Source organism: Ambystoma mexicanum, chromosome 1p, assembly GCF_040938575.1.
Source record: "Ambystoma mexicanum isolate Mex_15411 chromosome 1p, UKY_AmexF1_1, whole genome shotgun sequence".
NCBI lineage: Eukaryota > Metazoa > Chordata > Amphibia > Caudata > Ambystomatidae > Ambystoma > Ambystoma mexicanum.
This window is the reverse complement of record NC_090921.1, coordinates 709554203-709578826: the sequence shown is the minus strand read 5'-3', so window position 1 is coordinate 709578826 and position 24624 is coordinate 709554203. Positions and strand designations below refer to the sequence as shown.

General features: G+C 46.2%; 1 protein-coding gene across 4 annotated transcripts in view; it reads right to left on the bottom strand.

Moving 5' to 3' along the window:
* Window positions 1-344: 344 nt before the first annotated feature.
* Window positions 345-24624, bottom strand: part of GBA1 (glucosylceramidase beta 1) — a 362310-nt gene continuing 338030 nt past the window's right edge. For all 4 annotated transcript variants that reach the window (XM_069650127.1, XM_069650126.1, XM_069650121.1 and 1 more), the window contains 2 exons: window positions 2882-2998; window positions 345-2054 (listed from right to left, as the gene is read on the bottom strand). In XM_069650127.1, coding sequence (XP_069506228.1) covers window positions 1949-2054; window positions 2882-2998 — 223 coding nt within the window. In that variant the 3' untranslated portion in view covers window positions 345-1948. The remainder of the gene's footprint in view (window positions 2055-2881; window positions 2999-24624) is intronic.

Genomic DNA, 24624 nt, shown 5'->3' with positions numbered 1-24624 from the left:
GCCTGCGAGTTGCCCGAAACTGCAGCCAGGTAGGTGCTATAAAAAAGGAATGCCTTTGTTTTATTGCAAATACATTAACGCTCTTGTAAACATTCTGTATAATGTGCCTTCAAACCTCCCATATTTTCTGAAAAACAAGTTAAAGCCTTGCTGTGTTGTTGCAGCACACAGACCTTAAATCCATGCCAATTCAACTAAAAAGTTTGTATTCAAGCAAGGAACCAAGTAGCTTCTGGTCTTTTCCTTACTTTACGTTCGGGCACGGCTTTAGTGTATTCCATCATTGTGCCTTCTGCTTTAGTTAGCAGAGATAGTGGTCAAGAAGGGAAATTGCAAAACATAAATAAGAAAAACATTCATTTTATTAAAGTGCCAACACACAGTATTGTGATGTTCTTGTTAGGATCATCTGGAAAGCAATAGCAGAGTTCCTCCCCCGAGTTTATACCCCCTGGGCACACCACACGCAGATGCTCGAAATATGTGCATAAGGAGTATAGTTCAAACTGTGCCCATGCGGCCCTTGATCCAATCAGACTCTGGCAAGTTTCTGATAACCCATAACTTGAGCTGGTACCACAATGCCGGGTTGCATGTACTTAAAAGTGCAAACAATATAGGAAGCAGATCCGATGAACGAACCCCGAAAGAAGGGCAAGGAGGGTGAAGAGATCAGTGGTTTGTATATCATGGAAAGTAACGGCTGTGTGGCTTGACAGTCACTACATGGGCATTTCACCAGTCACGGCAGAAGGGCCTGCAGAGTTATTGATTCTTTATATTTGACAAAAGTAAAAGGAGATAGACACCAAAGGTTATTCTTAACAGAGGTTATGGGTTAGATTACCGATTCATTTGGACGTGATTCGTTCCACAATAGATTGTGCAATGACTCATGATTATTTCACTAGTCCGCACATTGGAAAACTATTACGCAGTGATTCTAGCAGACACAGCAATGGTTAAGCACTCCACACCAGGTTAAGCATGAGGGTAGAACTGTGCCTGGACATAGCAAAATAATTGGTTGCTGCAGGTAAACCCAGTTTCCAGATTTCTGCCCCTGTCTGGTTAAAGACACTGAAAAGACTGCCTCGGGTCCACATTTGAGAATGAATTATAGGAATTATAAAAGGGTTTATTGGATTAGATCATGAAATGACTTTCAAGCCAAGAGAATTCCTAGCAGTATCAAAGCCGACACCTGTTAGAGCAGAATGCTAAGTCCATTTAAAATGTCTCAAGCTATTGTTACTTGATTTCATAATTATACAGTTCCAATCAATCTTGCTATTGTGGAAGTCTAGATCTACTTCTGTGATTATAAACCAAAGTCGCATATTCTTAAAATTGTGATTATTGATAAAGTCCAGAATCGGAATTTAAGATGGCTCCGATTGTTGATGGCGTTTTCACCTAATTCTTGATCAGCCAATGAGAAATCACCTGCTCTCTGCCAATCTAGCGGCACGGACAACTGTTTACGCCGCTTTCATGCATCTTTTTGAAATGTAGATGAATGGTAATCCATTCCATCTGGCATATTGTTTTTTGTGTCCAGCTGTACACCCAAAAACAGGACGCCAGACGTGAAACAGAATTAGAAACTATTTGAAAGTTCTGTTGTGAAATAATCCAATACATTCTTTTATACCCAATTCCTTAACCTTAACATGTGGTTAGTGCAATCCTGACCCCAGGTACTTTTTTCATAGTGGCACAGCACCCGAGTTACTTCCCTGCTACTGAAGCATTATTTGTTAAATTATTTAAATTCTCAAGCAACGACATCGGTCTCTTTCACTCAGACCTCATCTGGCTACACAGCCCCGATTAATTTCCGTTGGTTATTAAAGCCCTTAATTGTGTTTTCTTTTTTTGAAGTCCAATGTAGAAAATCCATTTCAGAGGAGAATTCTATTCTGCACATGATGATCCTTGGATCCCTTTAGTGTTGTTGCCAAAGGTAGGTCTGGATACTATTCGCAGGAGAAATGGTGTTGATGTTTCCAACATGTGGATCAAAAATCACAAACGGGACATCCGCGGGGGTCCTAGAAAAAAGAGAATTGTTAGGGAAAAATTGTGTTAAAGAAGGGATGACAATGTTTAACAGGTTCAACCCTCCCAACATGAATGTGTATACAGATTTCAATACGAGATGATAAGACTACATCTCCAGACTCGGCAGGTACCATCCTTTAAATGATCAGATAAAGGACTAGATTCAGTCCATCTATTCACCTCTACCTCACAGTGAGCATCAAAGAACTCAGCAAATAGTCCAGAAGACATCAAACCAACAGTGATGCCAAACCAACATCTAACACAGCGACCATGAACCTCAGAATGGAAACCAGCAGGCATCACAACCTGATCCACAGTGTTCAGGGACCTCTAAAGAAAGCCAGTTGACACAGCAGCCTCCCCCACAGCATAAGCAGACCTCACAAGGAAACCGACAGCAACACCTCAAACACTACATTGAAGAATGCCAGTGACCAATCCCAACAGCATCTCAAACACAAGCCGAGCACCAGAGAACAAAACCCAATGGCAGATCCCGAGCTAGCTCTCATTTCTCCCCTACTGGGTACCTGAAGATGCTAAGCCAGAAATGCAGGCTGCGTCCAAGAAAACACCTCGAACTAGCGTTCTTTAAAACGTTTATGCTGTAGTCATCTCCAACTATAGCAATGCAGGTTAGTTGCCATCTCTGGAGAATTGTGCTCTAGTACACCTTTATTACCCCATTCACCCATCTTTTCCCACAACCTCAGAAATTATCAACCCCCTACTGAAGCCTCCAACCAACTCGTCCAGGTAGCCAGTCTAACACCACAGACCTTGCAGGTGTCCCAAGAGGCACAGCCCACCTTACCTGTTTAGAACGATCACCACTGCTGCACCGTCTGGCCGGAGGACTGCTACGGTTTCCAGCACACTGGCCTCACTGGCATCCAGACCAACGCGTTGGGATCCCTCTGGGATGAATTTGCTGTTCAGGTAAAGATAATATCAGGAGGGAGGTATGGGCAGCATGAAAGGCTAACAGACATTTTAAGATCCCCAAATCTCACAGGTGGTGCACGAGTGTTTGCAGGTTGTGGAAGACCTACTAATGTGTATTTCATTAAGTGAATGTGCATTCTTGTCCAGTAGATGTTTGCAAAACAGAGGTATTAAGAGATCAAACTGTGTCCATAGGTACACTGCATCAAACTTCAGTAAAGTCGTCATACAAAAAAAACTGCATGGTTAAATCAATCATTTCTTTTATTTTCATTTCGCTTTTGCATTTTAGAATTCAGCAGAGGACTGCACTGCACGGTCATCACCCCTTTGATTGGGGCAAGTTCCCACCTAAACAGTTTGTGGCAAATGCCCACTCATCAGGTTCAAATTGCAATGAAGACAGTGAAGTGCATTGAAGAAACTTTGAAGCATTAGGCTATGTACGGAGTGCTGGAGCTCCCTGGCTCCAGGTTGGGGAAAGAGGAACACAACATTCTTACATGGTGTTTTCTACAGGATTCCTCAGGGGTCAGAGGGTAGTATTAATTGGTGTTATTAGCCAATTTAATGGTACTGAATTTACCAACCTCAGAGTGGTCAGCCCTGTCGGGTTTTGAAACTCTGGCTACAGATGGCACACAGAGTGAGTCGAGTACGTAACTTACCGAGCCATCTTACACGCAACATGTCAGATCTGCACCCTTCTGCCCAACATGTCCAGGTGTTATTTTCCTAGTACCCCCTAAGTTATTTACGTTATCATTTAGTTATCGTGGGGAGGTACAAATACAGCTTTAGTCCCAAGAGTACACACAAGGCGAGCATGCATGGTTACTTTCAAAGCACACATCCTTGATTTAATGCCACGTAGCCCCAGTATGTGTAAAACAGTATGTGTGGCACCTAATTAATCCCCAAAATAATAAGTTTTATTTCAGCAGCGATGTCAAGGTCACTGCATTTACAACTTTAGAGATCGTGTGTGATATCCTAGCATTTGGTTGTGAGAAAGGTAGCAGCAAAATGTAACCTTTTCACTCCTAAACAGAACGTTAGCCTACATTTTAATTTCACTTTTCTGAGATTGAACGCAGGCTAGTGCTTTGTTCTACTTTCTTCCAGTCTGCATCACTCGACAGGGAATGCTTTGAATGGTAACCTGCACACAGTGGCAGGCTTCCCAACCGAAGGATTTTGTGCTCACCCGTTTTGTTTCCGACTTCAGTGGTGAGGTGTTATTTTGGACTTTCGGGAGGAAACCGCTTGAAAGGTGTGTGTATGTGAGGGGGCGGGGGACGGGTGGAATCTAGAGACTCAACAGGTCCATTTACTGCCTATAGGCCATGGTGGAGGCAGAGTTATTAGCATTCGGGCCCTCAACAATGCAACACTCTTCAGTTAGCCCACGTTTGAAAAGTATGGTATCTGCTTTTCTTTTTCTTATAAAAAAATATACAAACAATGACCATGCATATTCGAGTGCTTAGCCATTCCAGCCCACAATAAAATCACACTCGTCACTAATGCCTTAGCTAAACAAGCCCGTTTCTACATTTTAATGTGCACTCAGTCTTATACACTTTAAAACAACCAAAATGATTGGGGTCCCCAAATATATTTTTCCAGGACACACTTTGTCCAGTTCAGCCCTCAGAGATGATATCCATAAGAAATGATTTGCTTGCTCAAGGCCTTCTGCCAGTAGAGTTGAAAGAAGCCCTAGTACCAGAGTGCTGAAAAAGCCCATCTTGGACCCTCTGTAAAGGAGCAACTATCACGTCATGCTATACAAGCAGAATTATTTAAAAGAGTATGAGATTAAGGCTGACCCTAGTTGACCATTACCAAGCAGGTTTGAGGCCTGGTAGAGTTTCTATGTTACTTTTAACATCTGTCCATGACACTCTGTGGATGTAGGTGGATGTTAGGACAGTTCTTCTGAAGTTAGTAAAACCATTCAACTGAGGCAGTACAAACACTCCACTCTTCGTATAAGGCTGTACCACCTGAGTTCAGGGTAGGGTATACAGAGCAGTCAGGCTTATTTTGGGAGGGAGAGAGGGCTGTAAAATCAGTAAAAAGAAATTGTAATACAAATGGGCCAAAGAAACTATGTATTGTAAAAAATAAATGGTTTATTTAAATGCAAGTAGGCCCAGATAAATCTTGGGGTAAATACATACCATCACAGATCTTTATAAACACATTATATAAAAATACAACACTATGCTTGAAGGTACACAGACCAAAGCATGTGACCTAATTTGGAACACGGGAAGTCAAAACCAATAGTTATTTTTTAGATAACTTTCAGTAATATCAGGGTAGTAGACCCTATCAGTTGTACCGTGATGCTCAGCAAGAAATCACATACCAAGTCAACTGGACAATATACTTTTCAGAATAGTGGAACACTTATTCTAGGAAAAGTAAAGCACCTATAACTCGGATTAACGATAACACAGTTACTCTAGGTGAGTTGGACCTTGGGGTGTAATATTCAATTACAGTTGCTTTTCAGTTCACAGACTACAGGAAGCAATAATTAACTTATTTTAGTGTAACACAGTTATACTCAAGGTAAGTAGAACCCATGTACTTTCGTGAGTCACTACCAGCAACCTAAAAGGTAAGTATGACCTAGGCAGACTTATTCTGGACAAGCCAACAGCAAGTAAGGGGGAGTAATACCCAATTGGGGACACTCATACAATTATCCTAACAGGAATAATAAAGTAAACCAGCAGCATTACTTTTGGGAAGAGGAGAACCCAATTCACAGGTGAGTAAACTAACCTTCTAATCTACTCTGTTAGAATGATGAGACATTTTCTAAGGAAAGTTAGACTTTGAGAATACTTATTTAAGAAAGCACACAGCTTAAATTCCTAAGCTTTCTACCACCGCTTTCTACCACTTAGCCGCGAAAACCTGGAACAACATCCCAAAAGTAATAAGGAACACCAAAGACCACTTTAAATTCAGAAAATTACTAAAAACCTGCCTCTTCAACACCAGAGACTAAAACTGAAACAACAATAAGACAAACGACTCATCAAAAAAGGACATTGACAAACCCCTAGAACCGACAGAAGTACCCTGGGCACCAGTAGGGCTGACGCTGGACACAGGGGTCCACCCGCGAGACCCAGAGAAATGGATACAACTACTCCAGCCAACCCTTACCATCCCCACCGCCCGTACAGCCACAACTAGGTTCCACGAGGCTGTGGAACGAACAAGATACCACCAATCACCACACAACCGGGGGTATGGACACTAGCAGCGGCGCTAGTCATGTGGAGGGGGTGAGGAGCATGCAAGGTTATTAAGGGAGCGGGCGGAGGGGACAGCTAGATCCTCAAACGGCCTCGAATGGAAAAATGGGCACGTACCTCCTGAGGCTCAGGGTGTACAAGCATCCCGTCGGGTAAGATTACACGAGCCCAACCGGTTCAGTCCAGGATAGAGATGACTAACGAATACCATTAACAATTTCCTTCTCTGCATACACCTCTCAAACTCCAAACCAAACACAACCACAAACCTCTAGCGCAGCAAACCGCACGAACTTCACTACACTGCAACAACAAAACAAAAAAAACCATATAGACTCGCACATCAGCACACGACGACTACCGGCCGCATACACCCCAGGCCCAGCCGACGGAACCACCGGGCTGAGGCTGCCAACAGCACATCACTGCAATCTTGCACTTTTCCAGCCTCCACCCACTAACCACCCACCCTCCCCCCCTCTTTCAGAGCCGCCAGAGCGCCAGGGGACCACTCCGGTGATGATAGTGCGCGGTACAAATGACCTTTAACATTAACATTAACATATATACTTTTCAGAATGGCAGAACATATCTAAGGGGTATCACTACATATTATCCGCACCAAAAATATCACCGTATATATGGTCGTCTGGTCCAAAGGCGATATTTGGGGGGGTAATTTTGGGGATTTTTGGGAGCGGGGGTGTCTCCCGCTCCTTTAAAAATAATGCAAGGGTTGCGGAGGTGTCCTCCGCAGGTTCTATGCCTTCATATCGGCACAAAAATATGGCGATATCTTTGCGGGGATATTACCACATGGAACCATCTAAGGTAAGTAATAACTTTTTGTAACTATTCACTCTGAAAGTTTAAAGTTACCAACTAACTCATTCACAATAAAGTAAACTTTTCAACACTTATTTTACTTTTCAAGGCAGACCCCGTAAAGTATCCAGCCCTTCACAATTCTAGTACATGAGTTCTCTCAGAGGCAGAAGATGGACCCTAGTGGTCTAGGATCCAGCTGTAGGCACGGTGAGATAGGGCTCAGTTGCAGGGAAAGTCAGATTTCCAGAGGAACACTGTTCAAACAATTGTACTTTAGAGTTAGCTGAGGGTCCAGGGACTTTACAGAAGACACCCTAGGAAGATTCCAGCAGTGGGCCTGGGTGAAGGGACGAGAGACCTCCCAATCACAGAAAACACCCCAAGACTACACAGGAATCATTAGAGACTTAAGGTAAGTACATACCTAAGCCAGCACAGCACCTCAGCACAGAAGAGGATTTTGCAGCAGTAGGACTTCAGGATCTACAGCCAAAAACCTGGTTGTTGGATTCCTTCATCAAGAAGACCGAAGGCATGGCACTGGAAGGACTTTTGCAGCAAGGATCACGGGGAAGACTCTAGGCAAGGTTGGATTCTCATCATTTGCAAGGTCCAGCACTCTGTTGAGGGGACTTTTCGGACTGGAATCGTCCCTGTGGAGATCTAGCAGGATGCCCAGGAAGTTTCAGCGAGATTCGGAATTCAGAACATTGTGCACTGCACACTGGCTCGAGGTCCCAGGGTATTGCAGCCTCGCAAGGTCGCAGCACAATGTGGGATGGCTCAAATTGCAGGTCCTCTTGAGTCTATTGGGTCTCATCAGGCTCTGGGTCAGGGTCGTCATTTCCGGAGTTCCCAGGTCGATTGGAAAGAAGGGCAACAGCAGGCTCCAGTTACACAGCAGGTACTCCAGGCACTGGAAATCGTTTCAGCCACACATTCTTCATCTTCCCCTTTGGTTTTGATTCCAGGGGTCGACTACCTCTTCAGCTTCCAGGATCGGACTTTTATGCAGGAACCCAGCCAATCAAACAGCCTTGCAACATTCAAACTTGGGATTGGGGGGTGGGGGAGATTTGGCAATCCTTTCAGGACAGCCAGCCTTCCAGTTTGAACTTGATTCTCACCCTCAGCCTAGATGACAAAAGACTGCAGAATTGTGGACTTTTCCTTCGCTTCCTGCCTTCACAGACACTGTGCAGCCTGGGCGCGGAGTCCCCAGGACTCCCGTCGAAGATAAAAAATCACACAAAGGAAGTTCCCGCCTGGAGGTCAGGGGAAGGAACAAGAAAGGAGAAGAAATGCAAAAATGAATACAGGGCCATTTTGGTAAAATGGGCACCCATAAGCGCCTTTACCGGGGCTGTGCAAACAACCTGTGGTAAAGGTTTACTGAATAAAAAGGTTCACTGCCAGCCATTAAAGGTGAGGAACAAGTTACTTACCCGTGGTAACGTTCTTTCGACTGGATGTTCCTCCCACGTATTCCACATCTTATATTTTCATATCCAGCATTAGCTGTTTTTTTTTCTCAGTAGGGCCGGGATGCGGGTCGATTTGTGTCGGCTCGATGTCCCTTGAGGGCTTCCATCTTAGTGTTGACGTCATCGATGGTACATAGCGCAAGCGCAGCAACCGTTGGCTTCAGTTCCGATTTTTACATGTATTGGATTATCCTACACCTGAAAGCTACTCACCCTGAAAGAGCGTAAACTGTAATAACATGGAAATTAAACTGTGGCGTAGGCTGGGATGGGCAATGAGGAATACGTGGGAGGAACATCCAGTCGAAAGAACACTACCATGGGTAAGTAACTTGTTCTTCGAATTGTGTCCTTCCACGTATTCCTCATCTTATGATACAAACACTGCTCAGGGAGTCTATTTCTGGAGGAGGGAGTCAGAATTTTCAGTTTCAAATTAGAATTTGGGAATTCCCATTGGCCTGTTCACAGAATGTAACATTGCCTTCCCAAAACTACCTTCCCGGCCTGAGGAAGAGTCCAGACAATCGTGCTTGGTGAATTTGTGGACTGAAGACTATGTGGCCACCGCACAAATATCCTGCATTGGGACTCCCCTCTGTAAGGCAGAGGAAGTAGCCATGCCCCTGGTCGAATGTGCTATGAGACCCTGAGGAGGATTTTTTCCAGCTAAACTGTAGCAATCATAGATTGCAAGAATTATCCAAATAGACAAGGTTTGTTTAACAACTGCCATACCCAATTTATGGCCCGCATATCCAATAAAAAGTTGATCGCCCTGTCTTAATTTAGACATTCTGGAAATGTAGAAGCTGTGCACGTTTTGGACAAGCCTGTGTGGCCTCTCCTCTTCCTTTCCAGGATAAGGAGGGGGACAGAAAGAAGGTACAATGATTTTTTGAGTTAAATGAAACTCAGACAATTTTTGGTAGAAAGGTAAGTTTAACCTTCAGGACCACTCTATCCTTAAAGAAGACCGTGTAAGGAGGCTTGCAGGACACGGCTTGCAGTTCACTCACCCCATGGACTGGTGAAAGGGGCACTAAAAAATGGTCTTTAAAGTCAACAATCTTAATGGACAGGAGTGGATAGGCTCGAATGGAGCACACATTAGGAAATCTAGAACTAAGTTGAGATCCAAAACCGGGACTTGAAAAGGGACTGGAGGAAAGACATTTGTCAAACCTCAAGAATTGTACGACCAGTGGAATCTTGAATTAAGAAAAAATAGATTGCGCTACCAGATACCCTTTAATTGTACCAACCTGGAGCCCCAGATTAGCCAGGTGTAATAAGAACGTCAACACCATAGGTGTACTGCATGTAAAAGGGTCCACATTCTTATCCCTGCACCTTTTGCAGAACTTGTTCCAATGACAACGACACAGACTTTGTTGCTGGCCGAAAGCAAAATCGTCTGGGAGGTCTCAATCCTTATATCTCAACCACTCAGAAACCATGCGTGAAGGTTGAGTGTCTTGACCTCTGGATGGAGAACCCAACTCTCCTCTCGCGAGAGAAGGTCCTCTCTTTGTGGCAGGGCAGATGGACATGTCTAGAAGGTTCGGGTACCACATCCTCCTGGCCCAAATCCGGAGCAACTAGGATCATGGGTATCCCAAATGTTCTCAACCTCCTGAACACACGAGGAATGACAGGGACTGGAGGAAACGCATACTGGAGTGGAAGCTCCCAGTCCACTACAAACGCGCGCCCTCTAGAGAGCCTCTTGGGGGAAATTCCCTGGAGTAGTACAGTTTGCACTTCCTATTGGCACTGGTCGCGAACAGATCCACTTGAGGACTTCCTGAGCTAGTTCCCACTCGTGGGAGACTGCTCTGCCTGCTCAGAGCGTTCACCGCTGTGTTCTACTCCACGGCTAGGTGAACTGCTGATAGAGAGATTCCTTCTTGAATTGCCCAAAACCAGAGCTGCATTGCTTCTCTGCACAGTGGTAGTGACCCTGCACCCCCTCTCTTGTTGAGGAAGTACATGGTCACTGTGTTGTCTGTCATTATCGGGACATTCTTTCCCTGTACAGAGGGCAGAAAGGCCTTCAGCGCTTGTCTGATTGCCCTCATCTCCAAAAGATTGATGTGTAGTTTGGATTCCAATGGAGACCAACGACTGCTGATTGTTAGATTGTTGGTGTGGGCTCCCCACCCAGTGAGTGAGCTGTCCGTCACTACAATTATCTCCGGCCATGGTTGCCAAAAAGGTTCTGTCCGAATATTTTCTTGGTAGGTCCACCACAGAATATCTTGTGCTACTCTGCTATGAACTTGAAGGAGGTCTGACATTTATTTTGCCTGAGAATTATGACCATTTAATGCGGAGAGCCCATCGGAAGGATCTCTTTCTCAGGTGCGCCTCTGGCACTAGGAAAACACATGAGTCCGAGCAACCTCAGAAAATTGAAGGCCGGAAGACACTGGGCATTTTTGAATTTGTTGACCATCTACAGAATGTCTTGAGCCCTCACCTTGGGTGGCTGTTACGCTCACCTGGTCTCTGCGGAGGCACTGGGGCACGGTTGCAGCCCTCCCTGGAGTTAGATCACCCCCTTCTGGTTTTGTCCCCTGCGGATGTCATGATCACTGTTTCCAAGGAGCCAGGACCAGCCCAACGTCCTTGGAAGCAGGCCCCTAATCCTAGGCACCAGCCGGTCCCTACTGGGACCTTTTGGACCCTGTCCTGGCGCCGGTGGCACCAGGCTCATCAAAACCATAGGTCCCGGCACTGGAAGCGCCGGGCTCATAATTGGTGTGAAAGTGCTTGGGTGGACTTACCTGCAGCAGACCATGCTGCTTACTTACCAGCCACTTAGAAGCCCTCTGTGAACAGGAACTACTTTCTTACCTGGGTGGGGCAGCTCCACTCCCTGGATACAGCACTGGAACTCTTCTGGAAACTGGAACTCTTTTCTTACCTAGGCGGGGCCGTGGAAGAAGACGCCTCATCACTCCAAGGCTATTTAAACCACACCCGATAGATGAAACGTGCTTCGCGTTACTCTGCATCTGCAGCAGAACGCTCACCGAGTCTGTTCCAGCCTTTCTTCTTTTGATCCTGAACCTGCGAGAATTATACTTACCATTCCTGTATCCAGTCAACATCAGCACCTGCAAAAGACAAGAAACAACAGGTTAGCAAGACGAACTTTACACGCAGTGCTTACTCACCTGATCCATCGGCAGCGGCCGTGTCCCACGCTGCACCTTCACCTGCAAAGACAACAGCATTGTTATACCTACCGGCACGCTGTGCATTCCGGATTCTTCACGCTGCATCTTCGCCTGCAAAGACAAAAGCATTGTTACACTTACCGGCACGCTGTGAATTCCAGATTTCTTCATTCTGCATCGTCGCCTGTAAAGACAAAGAAAAAGACATTAAGCAGGTATTTACTCACGCCCATCACGCTCGTCGCAATCAAACGCCTGCGAATACTCCGGCGTCTCTTTAACACGAACTAAGCTATAAAGACAAAAGGTGTCCAGAAACTTACCGCTCGTGCAGACAACGACGGTAACCATCCTCTGAAGTCAAGAGGTCAATGTCTCACCAGTGAAGGAACTGGCAACGGCACCCTGCACTAGACGCAGGTGGAGAGCCCAGCATTCACCTATCTAAGGTGAGCACGTTGACCTGGGGGGGGGCGGCTCTACAGACAAGCTGGGAAGAGAGAGAGAGAGAGGGACATTCAACAACCCAGACCTTTAACCCCCATATTCTTTCACCTGCAGAAACCTCACCCTTCGAGTTCGACACACAGTGCGAAGAGGTTCGACCCCAGAAGCCAATCGAGTCCTGCACATCACTTTTCGAGTCACAGACACCTTCCTGCCAAGACCCGCGCCTCTGTGGGAATCAGGTGAGCGTTACAGAACGCGAAGCCCACCACAAAACTCCTACCCAGGCGCAATGGAAACCTCAGACACTGATCAACTAGCCCGGTTGCTCGGGAATTAAGAGCAGAAGTACATGCAGCTCGTCAGGAAACAAACTCTTTAAGAAGAGAACTGATAATTTCCAAGGAGCGAACTGAGGACCTCGCTAGGCAGTTGCTACAAACACAGGCAGGACAGACACCTTTGCCCGCTCCAGGAGGAAGTTATCCTTCTGCATCATCTTTAAATCCAGTGCAAATCAATCTGCCCGGTAATGTGCCCTTGGCTCCGCCCGAACGCTTTTCTGGTGATCCAAAGAAATTTGCGGTCTTCATCAACCAGTGCCGCTTACACTTCTTATGTCGACCAGCTGCTTTCCCAACAGACCAGACCAAGGTGGCTTTCGTGCTTTCTTATCTCAGTGGCAGCGCCGCAGATTGGTCGATCCCTTTAGTCACCCAGGATGATCCGGTTTTACATGATTTCCAGGCCTTCCAGTCCAGCATGGAGAAACTGTTTGCAAGACATGCACAAGGGCAGGCCTTGGACAATGAACTTCTTTCATTACGACAGGGTAATCAAGACCTCTTGACTTATATAGCCTCATTCAACAGACTTACAGTGGAAACTCAATGGCCCGAGGATAAGAGAATAACGCTTTTCTACAGAGGCCTGCGTGGAGAGCTCAAGGATGTGTTAGCTCAAGTTGTGAATCCTCCACAAGATTGCTCAGACTATATTGACTTAGTTGTTCAATTGGACCACAGACTACAGAACAGGAAGGCAAATCATTCCAAATTTGATACCCGAGTGTTTTCTAAACCACCAACCTCTACTAGGGGAGCTGACACGGTGGAACCCATGCAAATAGGGGGCATGAAAGGACCTTTAACCCAGAAAGAGCGGGAAAGAAGAAGGCAGCTGCAACTATGCCTCTATTGCGGAAACCCAGGACACTTTCTTCGGGACTGTCCAGTGAAACCAGCTAAGAAGGCTGTAGGAGCCGCGGATACCTGTACCACAAATTCTGAGCAGGGAAACGACCTAGCCCGACAAGAGTAGAGGTCCTCTTGCCGAGCGTTAAGATCTGTCCCGTAACCTCGCATTTCGTGGTACCCATGGTCCTCATTAGTCCTGACCGTCCGGATCGTTTGCATGCAATTGAAGCTTACATCGACAGTGGAGCAATCGGTAATTATGTGGACCGTGAAATGGTATCAAGGATGAATCTACCCCTTGTCCCTAAGGCTGTAAAAGACGTCATTACTACTGTGGATGGCACGGAGATAGCCTCCGGACCAGTAACGCATGCCACCCAAGAAGTGACGCTAGCGAGTCAAGATGGACACCGGGAGAGAATCGTGTTTGATGTGATCAAGGCTCCTCAGTTCCAGATCATTCTGGGAATCCCTTGGTTAGAGAAACACAATCCTCAGATCGATTGGCGAGCAAAGACGGTTCAGTTTCCTGAATGTTTTACCACTTGTTATCCTAGGCCTGATGTTTCACTGGCAGCAATCTCTTCTGAGGAGGTTCCTAAATTACCTCCCGAATACCAGGAATTCCAAGACGTCTTCCGGAAGGATCAAGCGAACACCCTGCCTCCTCATAGGTCTTACGACTGTCAAATAGATTTGATACCCGGAACAACTCCTCCTTGCAGCAGGATTTATGCCCTCACCGAGCCAGAGAATCTTCACCTCAGACAATATTTGGATCAATACCTAGCTAACAGGTTTATCCGTCCTTCAAAATCTCCAGCTTTATCGGCTTTGTTCTTCGTTCCGAAAAAGGAAGGAGACCTTAGGACTTGCATAGATTATCGCGCCCTGAATCAGATCACCGTTAAAAACAGATACCCGTTACCTTTGATCCCTGAACTCCTGGACCAAGTCAAAGACGCATGTATATATACAAAATTGGATCTCAGAGGAGCCTACCACTTGGTACGGATAAAAGAGGGCGATGAATGGAAAACGGCCTTCCGCACCAAGTACGGGCTATTCGAATATCAAGTGATGCCCTTTGGAATTTGTAACGCTCCTGCCGCGTTCCAATATTTTATGAACGATGTCCTTAGAGAACTCATAGACGTGTGTGTTGTTGTCTATATTGATGACATCCTCGTCTATTCATCATCCGAAAAGGAACACCGGAGACACGTTAAAGAGGTTCTCGAGAGATTGCGTCAACATAATCTTTTTGCTAAGCTTGAAAAATGCGTTTTCAACGTAACAGAAGTCGAGTTCCTGGGATTCATATTGTCACCTAACGGAGTCCATATGGATTCAAAGAAAGTTGATGCAATCATCAAGTGGCCATCACCAACCTCAGTAAAAGGAGTTCAAAGCATGTTAGGCTTCGCTAACTTTTACCGCAGATTTATTCCTGAATTTTCTCGGATAGTCCAGCCCATCACCGCTCTGTTAAAAAAGAACAAACGTTTTGAGTGGTCTTCTGAAGCAGAACAAGCTTTTCAGGACTTAAAAGTTAACTTCATTTCTGCACCTGTTCTAAAACATCCTCGCCCAGAACTCCCCTACATCATGGAAACTGATGCTTCTAGTCTCGCTATGGGGGCAGTTTTATCACAAAGAGATCCGGTCACACACCAGTTACACCCTGTAGCCTTTTGGTCCCGCAAGTTTTCGGCTTCCGAGATCAACTATTCAATTACCGACAAGGAACTTTTAGCTATCAGATCGGCCTTTAAAGCATGGCAGCATTATCTTTTAGGAGCCAGACACAGTCACCGTAATGACTGACCACCGCAATTTACAATATCTAAAGACGGCCAAAGCTCAGTCTTCCAGACAGCTTCGCTGGGCTCTGTTTCTGGCTGAATTTGACTTTATAATTACTTATCGTCCAGGCAGTAAGAACGGAAAAGCAGATGCCCTCTCCCGGATGGGAGTAGATGAACATTTGACCAATCCAGAACCAATACCCATAATCCCAGAACAAAGGATTTTGGGTTTGGTCAGCACTCAATCTTTTGAAGACATCAAGACCACGGTTAAATTACTCCTAACTCCGGACGATTTGCAGGACTGGCAATTAAAGGGAAAAGAATTCTCAGTGGATCAAGAACTACCATATTTCCGAGGACGATTGCACTTGCCCTGTGAGAAAATACAAAAACAAGTAATCTCCTGTTATCACGATTCTCTAATGGAGGGGCACCCTGGCATTACCAAAACCATGGAAAAGATTAAAAGACATTTCTGGTGGCCATCGTGGAAAAAGGATATTAGAGACTTTGTAATCTCCTGCGGTGTGTGTGCCCAGAATAAAAGTCAGAAGCAGAAACCAGCCGGCCTATTACAGCCACTAGACATCCCTCCCTGTCCATGGCATACCCTGTCCATGGATTTTATCACGGACTTACCTCCATGCTTGGGGTATACTACCATCTTAGTAGTCGTGGATCTATTCTCCAAGATGGCTCACTTCATACCCCTGAAGGGTTTACCTTCAGCCTCAGTATTGGCCCGAGAATTCTTGGAAAACATCGTTCGCTTACACGGTTTTCCCTCGGTTTTAGTCTCCGATAGGGGAAGTCAATTCATCTCCCACTTCTTGGCGCAGTTGCTGTCGTCTAGCCCAAATTGATGTAAGACTTTCGACCAGTCACCATCCCCAAACTGACGGACAAACCGAAAGGACAAATCAGACACTAGAACAATATCTACGTTGCATGCTCCAACAAACAGAAAACCCCTGGAAGGATATTCTTTGGATCGCTGAATACGCTTACAACAATTCGGCTCATTCTGGAATCGGGAAGACTCCTTTTTTCCTATTATACGGACACCATCCTAGAACCTCCAACCTGGATCCTCCCTAAGAATTTGAAGCACCTGCTGTGGATCACTTGCACTCGGAGATCACCCGTGCTTTTAAGGAAGCCACTGCCCATCTGCAAAGAGCTAAAGCTCAATTCAAAAAAGCAGCAGATCGGCACCGTAAAGAGGCCCCTCACTACGCTGTAGGAGATCAGGTCTGGTTATCCACTAAGCACCTGCCTTTAAAAAGGACCCCGCACCTTCATCCCGAGATACCTTGGACCCTATCTCATATCTGCCATAATTAATCCGGTGGCTGTCAAATTGGAATTACCTACGCATATGAAAATACATCCAGTATTCCATGTCTCCTTATTAAAACCAGTACAACCAGAAACCCGATTGACTGAACTTCCAGAACCGGTTTTAGTAGATGGAGAACTTGAATTCGAAGTGAAGAACATCCTAGACTCCAAAATCTCCAAATCTAAGTTATATTATCTGGTTGATTGGAAGGGATACGGCCCCCAGGAGAGGTCTTGGGAACCCTCAGAATATGTCCACGCACCTCGTCTGGTGAAGAAATTCCATCTGAATCTTCCACCCCAACAAGCCAAAACCCCCGGAGAATACACGCTTAGGAGGGGCCCTGAGGGGGGGTGCTGTCATGATCACTGTTTCCAAGGAGCCAGGACCAGCCCAACGTCCTTGGAAGCAGGCCCCTAACCCTACTCCTAGGCACCAGCCGGTCCCTACTGGGACCTTTTGGACCCTGTCCTGGCGCCGGTGGCACCAGGCTCATGAAAACCATAGGTCCCGGCACTGGAAGCGCCGGGCTCATAATTGGTGTGAAAGTGCTTGGGTGGACTTACCTGCAGCAGACCATGCTGCTTACTTACCAGCCACTTAGAAGCCCTCTGTGAACAGGAACTACTTTCTTACCTGGGTGGGGCAGCTCCACTCCCTGGATACAGCACTGGAACTCTTCTGGAAACTGGAACTCTTTTCTTACCTAGGCGGGGCCGTGGATCACTCCAAGGCTATTTAAACCACACCCGATAGATGAAACGTGCTTCGCGTTTTTCTGCATCTGCAGCAGAACGCTCACCGAGTCTGTTCCAGCCTTTCTTCTTTTGATCCTGAACCTGCAAGAATTATACTTACCATTCCTGTATCCAGTCAACATCAGCACCTGCAAAAGACAAGAAACAACAGGTTAGCAAGACGAACTTTACACGCAGTGCTTACTCACCTGATCCATCGGCAGCGGCCGTGTCTCACGCTGCACCTTCGCCTGCAAAGACAACAGCATTGTTATACTTATCGGCACGCTGTGCATTCCGGATTCTTCACGCTGCATCTTCGCCTGCAAAGACAAAAGCATTGTTACACTTACCGGCACGCTGTGAATTCCGGATTTCTTCATTCTGCATCGTCGCCTGTAAAGAAAAAGACATTAAGCAGGTATTTACTCACGCCCATCACGCTCGTCGCAATCAAACGCCTGCGAATACTCCGGCGTCTCTTTAACACGAACTAAGCTGCAAGGAAAGAGACAGTTAGAGCGCTTGCCCTACTTACGAATTTCCAGGCGCTTCACTCCATCTTCCATCCCAAGAGTCCTGCAATACATAAGGGAAAAGCATTATACAGAGTCTTCAATATTAACGTGCCACGCATTTAAAGACTATAAAGACAAAAGGTGTCCAGAAACTTACCGCTCGTGCAGACAACGACGGTAACCATCCTCTGAAGTCAAGAGGTCAATGTCTCACCAGTGAAGGAACTGGCAACGGCACCCTGCACTAGACGCAGATGGAGAGCCCAGCATTCACCCATCTAAGGTGAGCACGTTGACCTGGGGGGGGGGGGCTCTACAGACAAGCTGGGAAGAGAGAGAGAGAGAGAGAGGGACATTCAACAACCCAGACCTTTAACCCCCATATTATTTCACCTGCAGAAACCTCACCCTTCGAGTTCGACACACCGTGCGAAGAGGTTCGACCCCAGAAGCCAATCGAGTCCTGCACATCACTTTTCGAGTCACAGACACCTTCCTGCCAAGACCCGCGCCTCCGTGGGAATCAGGTGAGCGTTACAGCGGATCCGCTATGGGCGGCGACAATCGGTGGCACTGCTCCTGCGTGGATATGGGAAAACGTGAATGCGCTGATAGATGACTGTGGCGTCTCCCAACCCCTTCGACCCAAGGTGCGATTTTTGTGGGCACGTACCGGCCCATAAGACTCACCTGGTAAGTGTGAATGATGAGCTCTCCATCCTGCTACTTCTGGCAGGGGTGCTTGTTGATGTAATAGAGTTCCTTCATTGATTCCTGAATAATAGTCCAGTCCAGCTGCGACCAAGTTCCTCTTTCTGCTTTCTCCCAATGTTTCTGGTCTTTTCCCTCTTTCTTCTTCCTCTCAAGGTCTTGAGGTTATTGCTCTCAATGTTGTTTTTCACTGAATAACGTTCCTCTCAGTTTTCTCCCAAATAGGTGGAAATGCGGTCTAACAATGGCTGTAGAGGTGCGGAACGCGACTGAGCGGAAGATGGAGGCGACCGCGATGTCCAGCAGCAGGTGGGTGATGGCTTAAGGGAAGGCGCAAGGTTTTAATGGCAGCGCGCCCTTAACGTAATGTCTGTTAAGTGTCTAACCTTGTCTTTTGCAGGTGTTGCGAGTTTGGATGGAGGGCGTCGTGCCGCGGTGCCTAGATGATGCTGTCTGCGTTCCGAGCTGTCTGTCTGCCAGTGAGCCGCGTTGCCCGGAAGAAGATGTCTGCGCTCTGAGATGATTGCAGGTGAGCCGCGATGCCAGGAAGGAGATGTTTGCGCTCGGAGATGTTTAGAGGTGAGCCGCGGTGCCAGGAAGAAGCGTACAGGTGAGAGCAGGATCCTCCAGATGGTAAGTATGGATGAAGATGGCAGGATCTCTCCAGGTAAGATGAATCCCAGGCGACAGTAAGCGTTACGCTGCACGTAGATGCAGAATAACGCGAAGCTCTTAAGGCCACGCCCCCTAGCACAGTCCTGCATGCCACACCCTGCCACTCCTAGAAGTTGCACGTGCATGTGCAGATGGAGACCACACCAGGACTAGTTACACACAAATGAGTTCTTGAGAGTATTCTTGCCCATAATAAAAAAGAGTTCCTGTTCCATTCCAAGCACTTCTGCCCATAATGAAAATGTCTTGTTTAAGTTCTTCCATGAGCCTGGCGCCCAAGGCACCAGGACTGCGTCCAATAAGGCCCCCCATGTATAAACATCCCAAAGGGACAGGCGTGAACCATGATGCCCTCTGCTCCCTCCACTTGATGGTGCCGCTCCTGTGATCCTGGGCAAGTGGCCATGACAGAGGCAAGGCTTTTCCCAAATATGTGTTCAGGACAGCCCTGAGGATTTGGAGTCTTTGAGATGGAATCATGTGGGACTTCCTGAAGTTGAGGGTGAAGCCCAGTTTGTGAAGGAAGTGACAGGTGGAGCTGAGATGTTCCATGACCTGTTCTGGAGAACGTGCCCTGATCAGCCAATCGTCCAGGTAGGGGTAGACGTGAATCCCCCTGCTCTCCTGAGACTCGCTGCCACCACTGCCATCAACTTGGTAAAAACCCTCCGGGCAGAGGTCAGCAAGTGGCAGAACTCGAAACTGATGAGAATCACCAACGGCGAACCTCATGTACTTTCTGTGCTTGTGATGGATTAGCACATGAAAGTAAGCATCCGGAAGAGCCAATGATACCATCCAGTCCTGAAGCTCAAAGGCCTGAAGGATCTGAGAAAGGACTACCATCTGGAACTTGTTCAAGTCTCTTAAGTCCAAGATGGGTCTCAAGCCTCCGTCCTTGTTGGGGATTAGGAAGTAAGGGGAGTACCAACCCTTGTTCCTCTCCGCTACAGGTACCGGGTCTATAGCACCTTCCTCTAGCAGTGTCCAGATTATTTCTGCATAAGGAGCGGATTTGGAACTCTGAAAGAGTAGTTCCCTGGTGGATGATCCTGAGGCCTTCTTAGAAAGGGAAGACAGTAACCCTGGCCCACTGTTTCCAATGTCCATGCATCTAAAGTAATACCGTGCCATTCTTTCAGATGCTGTGAGGGTCTTTTGGACTAAGACCTCATAGAGGTTTTGAGGCGGCTGATGCAGAAGCTGATGGTAAAATAGCTCCTGATTGGGAGGTCTTAGCACCTCTTCCCTCTCCACAAGGGGGGAATCTTTTCTGACCTCTTTGATTTGAAAGTCCTCTTCCTCTTCCAACTGAGAAGTAATAGCGAAAGAACGTGCCCCTCCACGATGTACCTGTGGGGAGGGCAGGTGGCCGTTTTATCGCTGCGCCAAGGGATTTGGCTGCAGCTTTGGAGGTCTTCAGCTCCTCCAGGCTCTCATCAGCCTTGCTGTCAAATAAATGAGTGCCGTCAAAGGGCATGTTAAGAAGTCTAGACTGCACATCTGGAGCAAATCCAGACTTTCTCATCCAGGCAAATCTGTGTGTTACAGTGCTATCTGCCATTGCACAGCTGATACTCTCTGCAGAGTCGAGACTAGTCTGGAGGGATTCACACATCACATCTTTCCCATCCTTGACATGGTTTAAAAAAAGAAAAAAATCTTGTTCTTCCCCTTCGGGAATATGTTCAGCTGCCATCACTATGCAGTCCCATAAGGTGAAAAGGAACCTTGCTGATACTCCCTGCAGAGAAAACCTTTCTAGCCAAAGCATCATAAAGCTTGTCATCTCTGTCCGTTAGGGAGCGGGGGAGGCAGGGATAGTTGGTTATGCCTGTTGTCTGGATGTAGAAGCAGCAGCCTGAATTAGCAAGCTTTCAGGGGTTGGATGTTTTGTTAGATAGTATGGGTCACTACTTGACGCATGTTACTTGCTTGTTAGTTTTTTGTTCATAGCTGGAATTAAGTCTGGGGTCTCCCAGTTGGCATGAATAATCTTTTGCAGAGCTACATGGAATAGTAGCATAGGGTCCTCCTATCATTAGGTCGTCATGCTCAAAAAGTGCTGCATGCCTACTCCATCCCAGATATTTTATCACTCTAGACATCAGTTGTCTAAGATCCATCGGCATGATCCGAGGGATCTGGTCTACCAAACTATTTCTGGGGCAGTGTCCTGCAGATTGCAGGGTGTCATGTAGAACTTTTATTCTCGAGTCCTCTGAAATTAAGGCCTCTGGAACATTTGATGCCCTATACTGCAATCCAAATGGACGTGTTTCATCTGAAGATCGTTCACCATCCTCATAAATTGAGGAAAGGGACTTGAAAAAAATCCTTCCTTGGCAGTGGAGTGAATGTTTTCTCAACATCCTTCCAGGATTTTTTAACTTGCGTCGACAATGGTGTTGAAGTCTTCGACGCCGTCAAGGTCTTCAGCGGCTGTGGCGTCAAGGGTTTTTTCAGGCATTGACGTGGAGTCTTTCAGCGCCGAGGATTTAGACTTCTAAGGAGTCTTTGGTCTACTCGAGGGAACCTCCAAGGGTTCGAGGAGTTTTCTCATGGACACCCAGGCCTGAGGGCGTACAGCTTTTGTCTCTTGCCTTCTTTTTGTCATGTTTGTCGACACTGGCATGGCTCTTATCTTTCTTTGAGGGGGCCGGGGTCACTTTCTCAAATACTTAGAGCATCTTTAGTCTGAATTTCTCCCACTCGGTTGGTGAGGCTGTTCCGGTTGGGCACGAGACCAGTTCTGGGGAAAAACTCGACAACGAAGATGGCGATCTGTGGCACCTTTTCTTCAATCGCTATGAGGAAGATGACTAGTGGTGTGAGCCACTACGGGATAGGGACCTTTTAGCTTTCTTCCGACGAGGAGAGTCATCTCTCGACTAGGAGTATCTCCTTTTCAACAGGGTTGTCTAAAGGGATTTATGAGACTACCTGCACCCAGTTTCCGTTTACACTCTTTCAGGGCCTTCGCCATTAATGATAGGCAGGGTCAAAACTCTGAAGTTGAATGAGAGGATTCCAGGCACCATAGACACACACAATGGGGATCCGTAAGGGACATTTTCACCCCACAGTCGCACCATTTTTTGAACCCTGATCTTGGAGTTGATGATGCCGACGATGATGCCATTTTCAATAAACTAAAAGTTTTAGTCAAGGCACTGAAGCGCACTGATAATCTGAAGCATTAAACGTAATTGTAGCCAATGGACGCTGCGCACGCTATTTACCATCAATGACATCGACACCAAGACGGAGGCCCTCGAGGGACATCGAGTCGACAGGCATTGATGTGCAGCGCCCCCCCCCCCACTTGCTTGAAAAAATGTCAGAAGCAGCTAAAGCTGGATATGGAGATATCATAAGATGAGGAATACATGAGAGGACAATTCATTCGAAAGGGGATACTCAGTATCGCCCCAGCACTCCACATAACGTTGGGGGTGCTGGTGTCACCTAATAAAATGTAAAAGGGATCCAAAGATCCTTTCTACTTTTGGGAACTGTAGTTCTCATAAGGTTAGCCAGAGAAAGTTAAAACACATTGACGTAAATGTTTACGTGTATCTTGATAGAGTATCTTTTTCATCCCCCCAACACAATATCAACATAAAAGACATAAAAATCATATAAACACTTGGGGCACATAACTAAAGATTCAATTGATCTGACAGCACGTGGATGGGTTATTTCAAGCTACTACACCCACCGTGTCTTCAGTATACATCATAGGCAATTCACTATAAATTTAAACATGACTCATCTTTGAAGGTCACTATTAGGCGAAAATGATTTTAATCCACCATTTAAAAGTGTCCAGAACTTTGCCTGACTCCCGTATTGGTGAACGCTCGGGAGTTGCGCATCACGTGGGGTGTATCATATGACCACACAACGTGAGACATCCATTTAGCGATGGGCCATTACCATAGTAACGCATACCAGTTCTCAAGCGTTACGAGAATGAGCAACACACTCGATTGCAGGACACCGTAAGGTAAATGGTTCATCTTTACACGTTCCATTGAACGTGCCTTTTTGAGCTTTACCCTTGGGCTTTCAACAGACTGTTACACCCTTCTGTGTGCCTTTATCTTTAGGAATACGACGTCCTGTGCCCCTCTCTGCACAACAGGAACACGATGTCCTGTGCCATATTCCGTACAACAGGAATACTCCTCCATTCAAACCTTGTGAGGACCGCATACGCTGCAAGGTAGATGACATTTTCGAACGTATACTACGTTGACTGCATGTTTTGCCAATTGTATGCTCAGACTTCGACTCTAAACAGGGTTGTATACCCTTTGTGTGCATTGCAGGAATACTATGTCTTGCATCAAGTACAGCGCAACTAAGGGATTCTTGTCCTGTCCCTCGCGAGCCCAACACAATACGAGTATTTGCACGTCTGGAGTTCGGCTAGCAGGCATTTCTACCAGGGCTTCTTTTACAATGAAGACACCTTTGCATTTTTGACAAAAAAGTGAATTGAGTACCCCAGGGGGTAGTAAACATACATTTACAATGAAGATTAATATGAGAACAAATTGAGAACTATTACAAGCATCTGTGTATCAGCCAGTATCTGGTCAGGAGATATATTGACTGTTCGCTTTATCTTGGATGGGTTTTGGACACACTTAACATTAAGTAGTGTCTGTTTTAATTGAGTTAGTCCTAGCAACTAGTATAGTGACCGTGGTTTTGTATTTTATCTTCACAGGGCCACTGCTTTCATGTCACAAACTACACAGCAGTACCCTAAAGGAGTATTTGAGCAACCAATAATCCGTCCTTGTTGTCCTTTTCTGCTGCTTGTGTCAAGTTGTACTGACACCCCTTAAGAAGACTGTCCTGAAGAAAGTGGGTAAACATTTGTAAAATACCACTGAAACCGGTCGACACAGAACCTGCAACAACTATAGGTTCGCCCTTCCACATTATGGTGGGTGCCCCCTTTGGCCTCCCATCTGACTGAGGAAGGGACTATTTTTTGTCTTCAGCTCACTCTCGAGACTCTCCTATAATGAAGATACATTCTTAGGCTTCTGATATATGTGTTGAATAATATTTTATATTTATTATTTTAGTAAACTCAATGACTTGGGTAATTTTTTACAAACATCTACACACACCTAGTCAACCTCTACAGGCAAATAAAGATATATTGTTACCACAAGTAGACTGGCATAAGGGATGTGATTGGGTTTTAGTTTATAGCTCAACTTTTACTGTTTTAATTTAGGATACACTTGTTTGTTACTAAGTGTGCCCTATTTGTTGCGAGACCCACTATGAATCATGTACGGGTGCATACTAGAAGTTATACATTTTCCCTTTACATTTACTGTCTGTATTAGATAAGCGGCACATCAGAGCTTG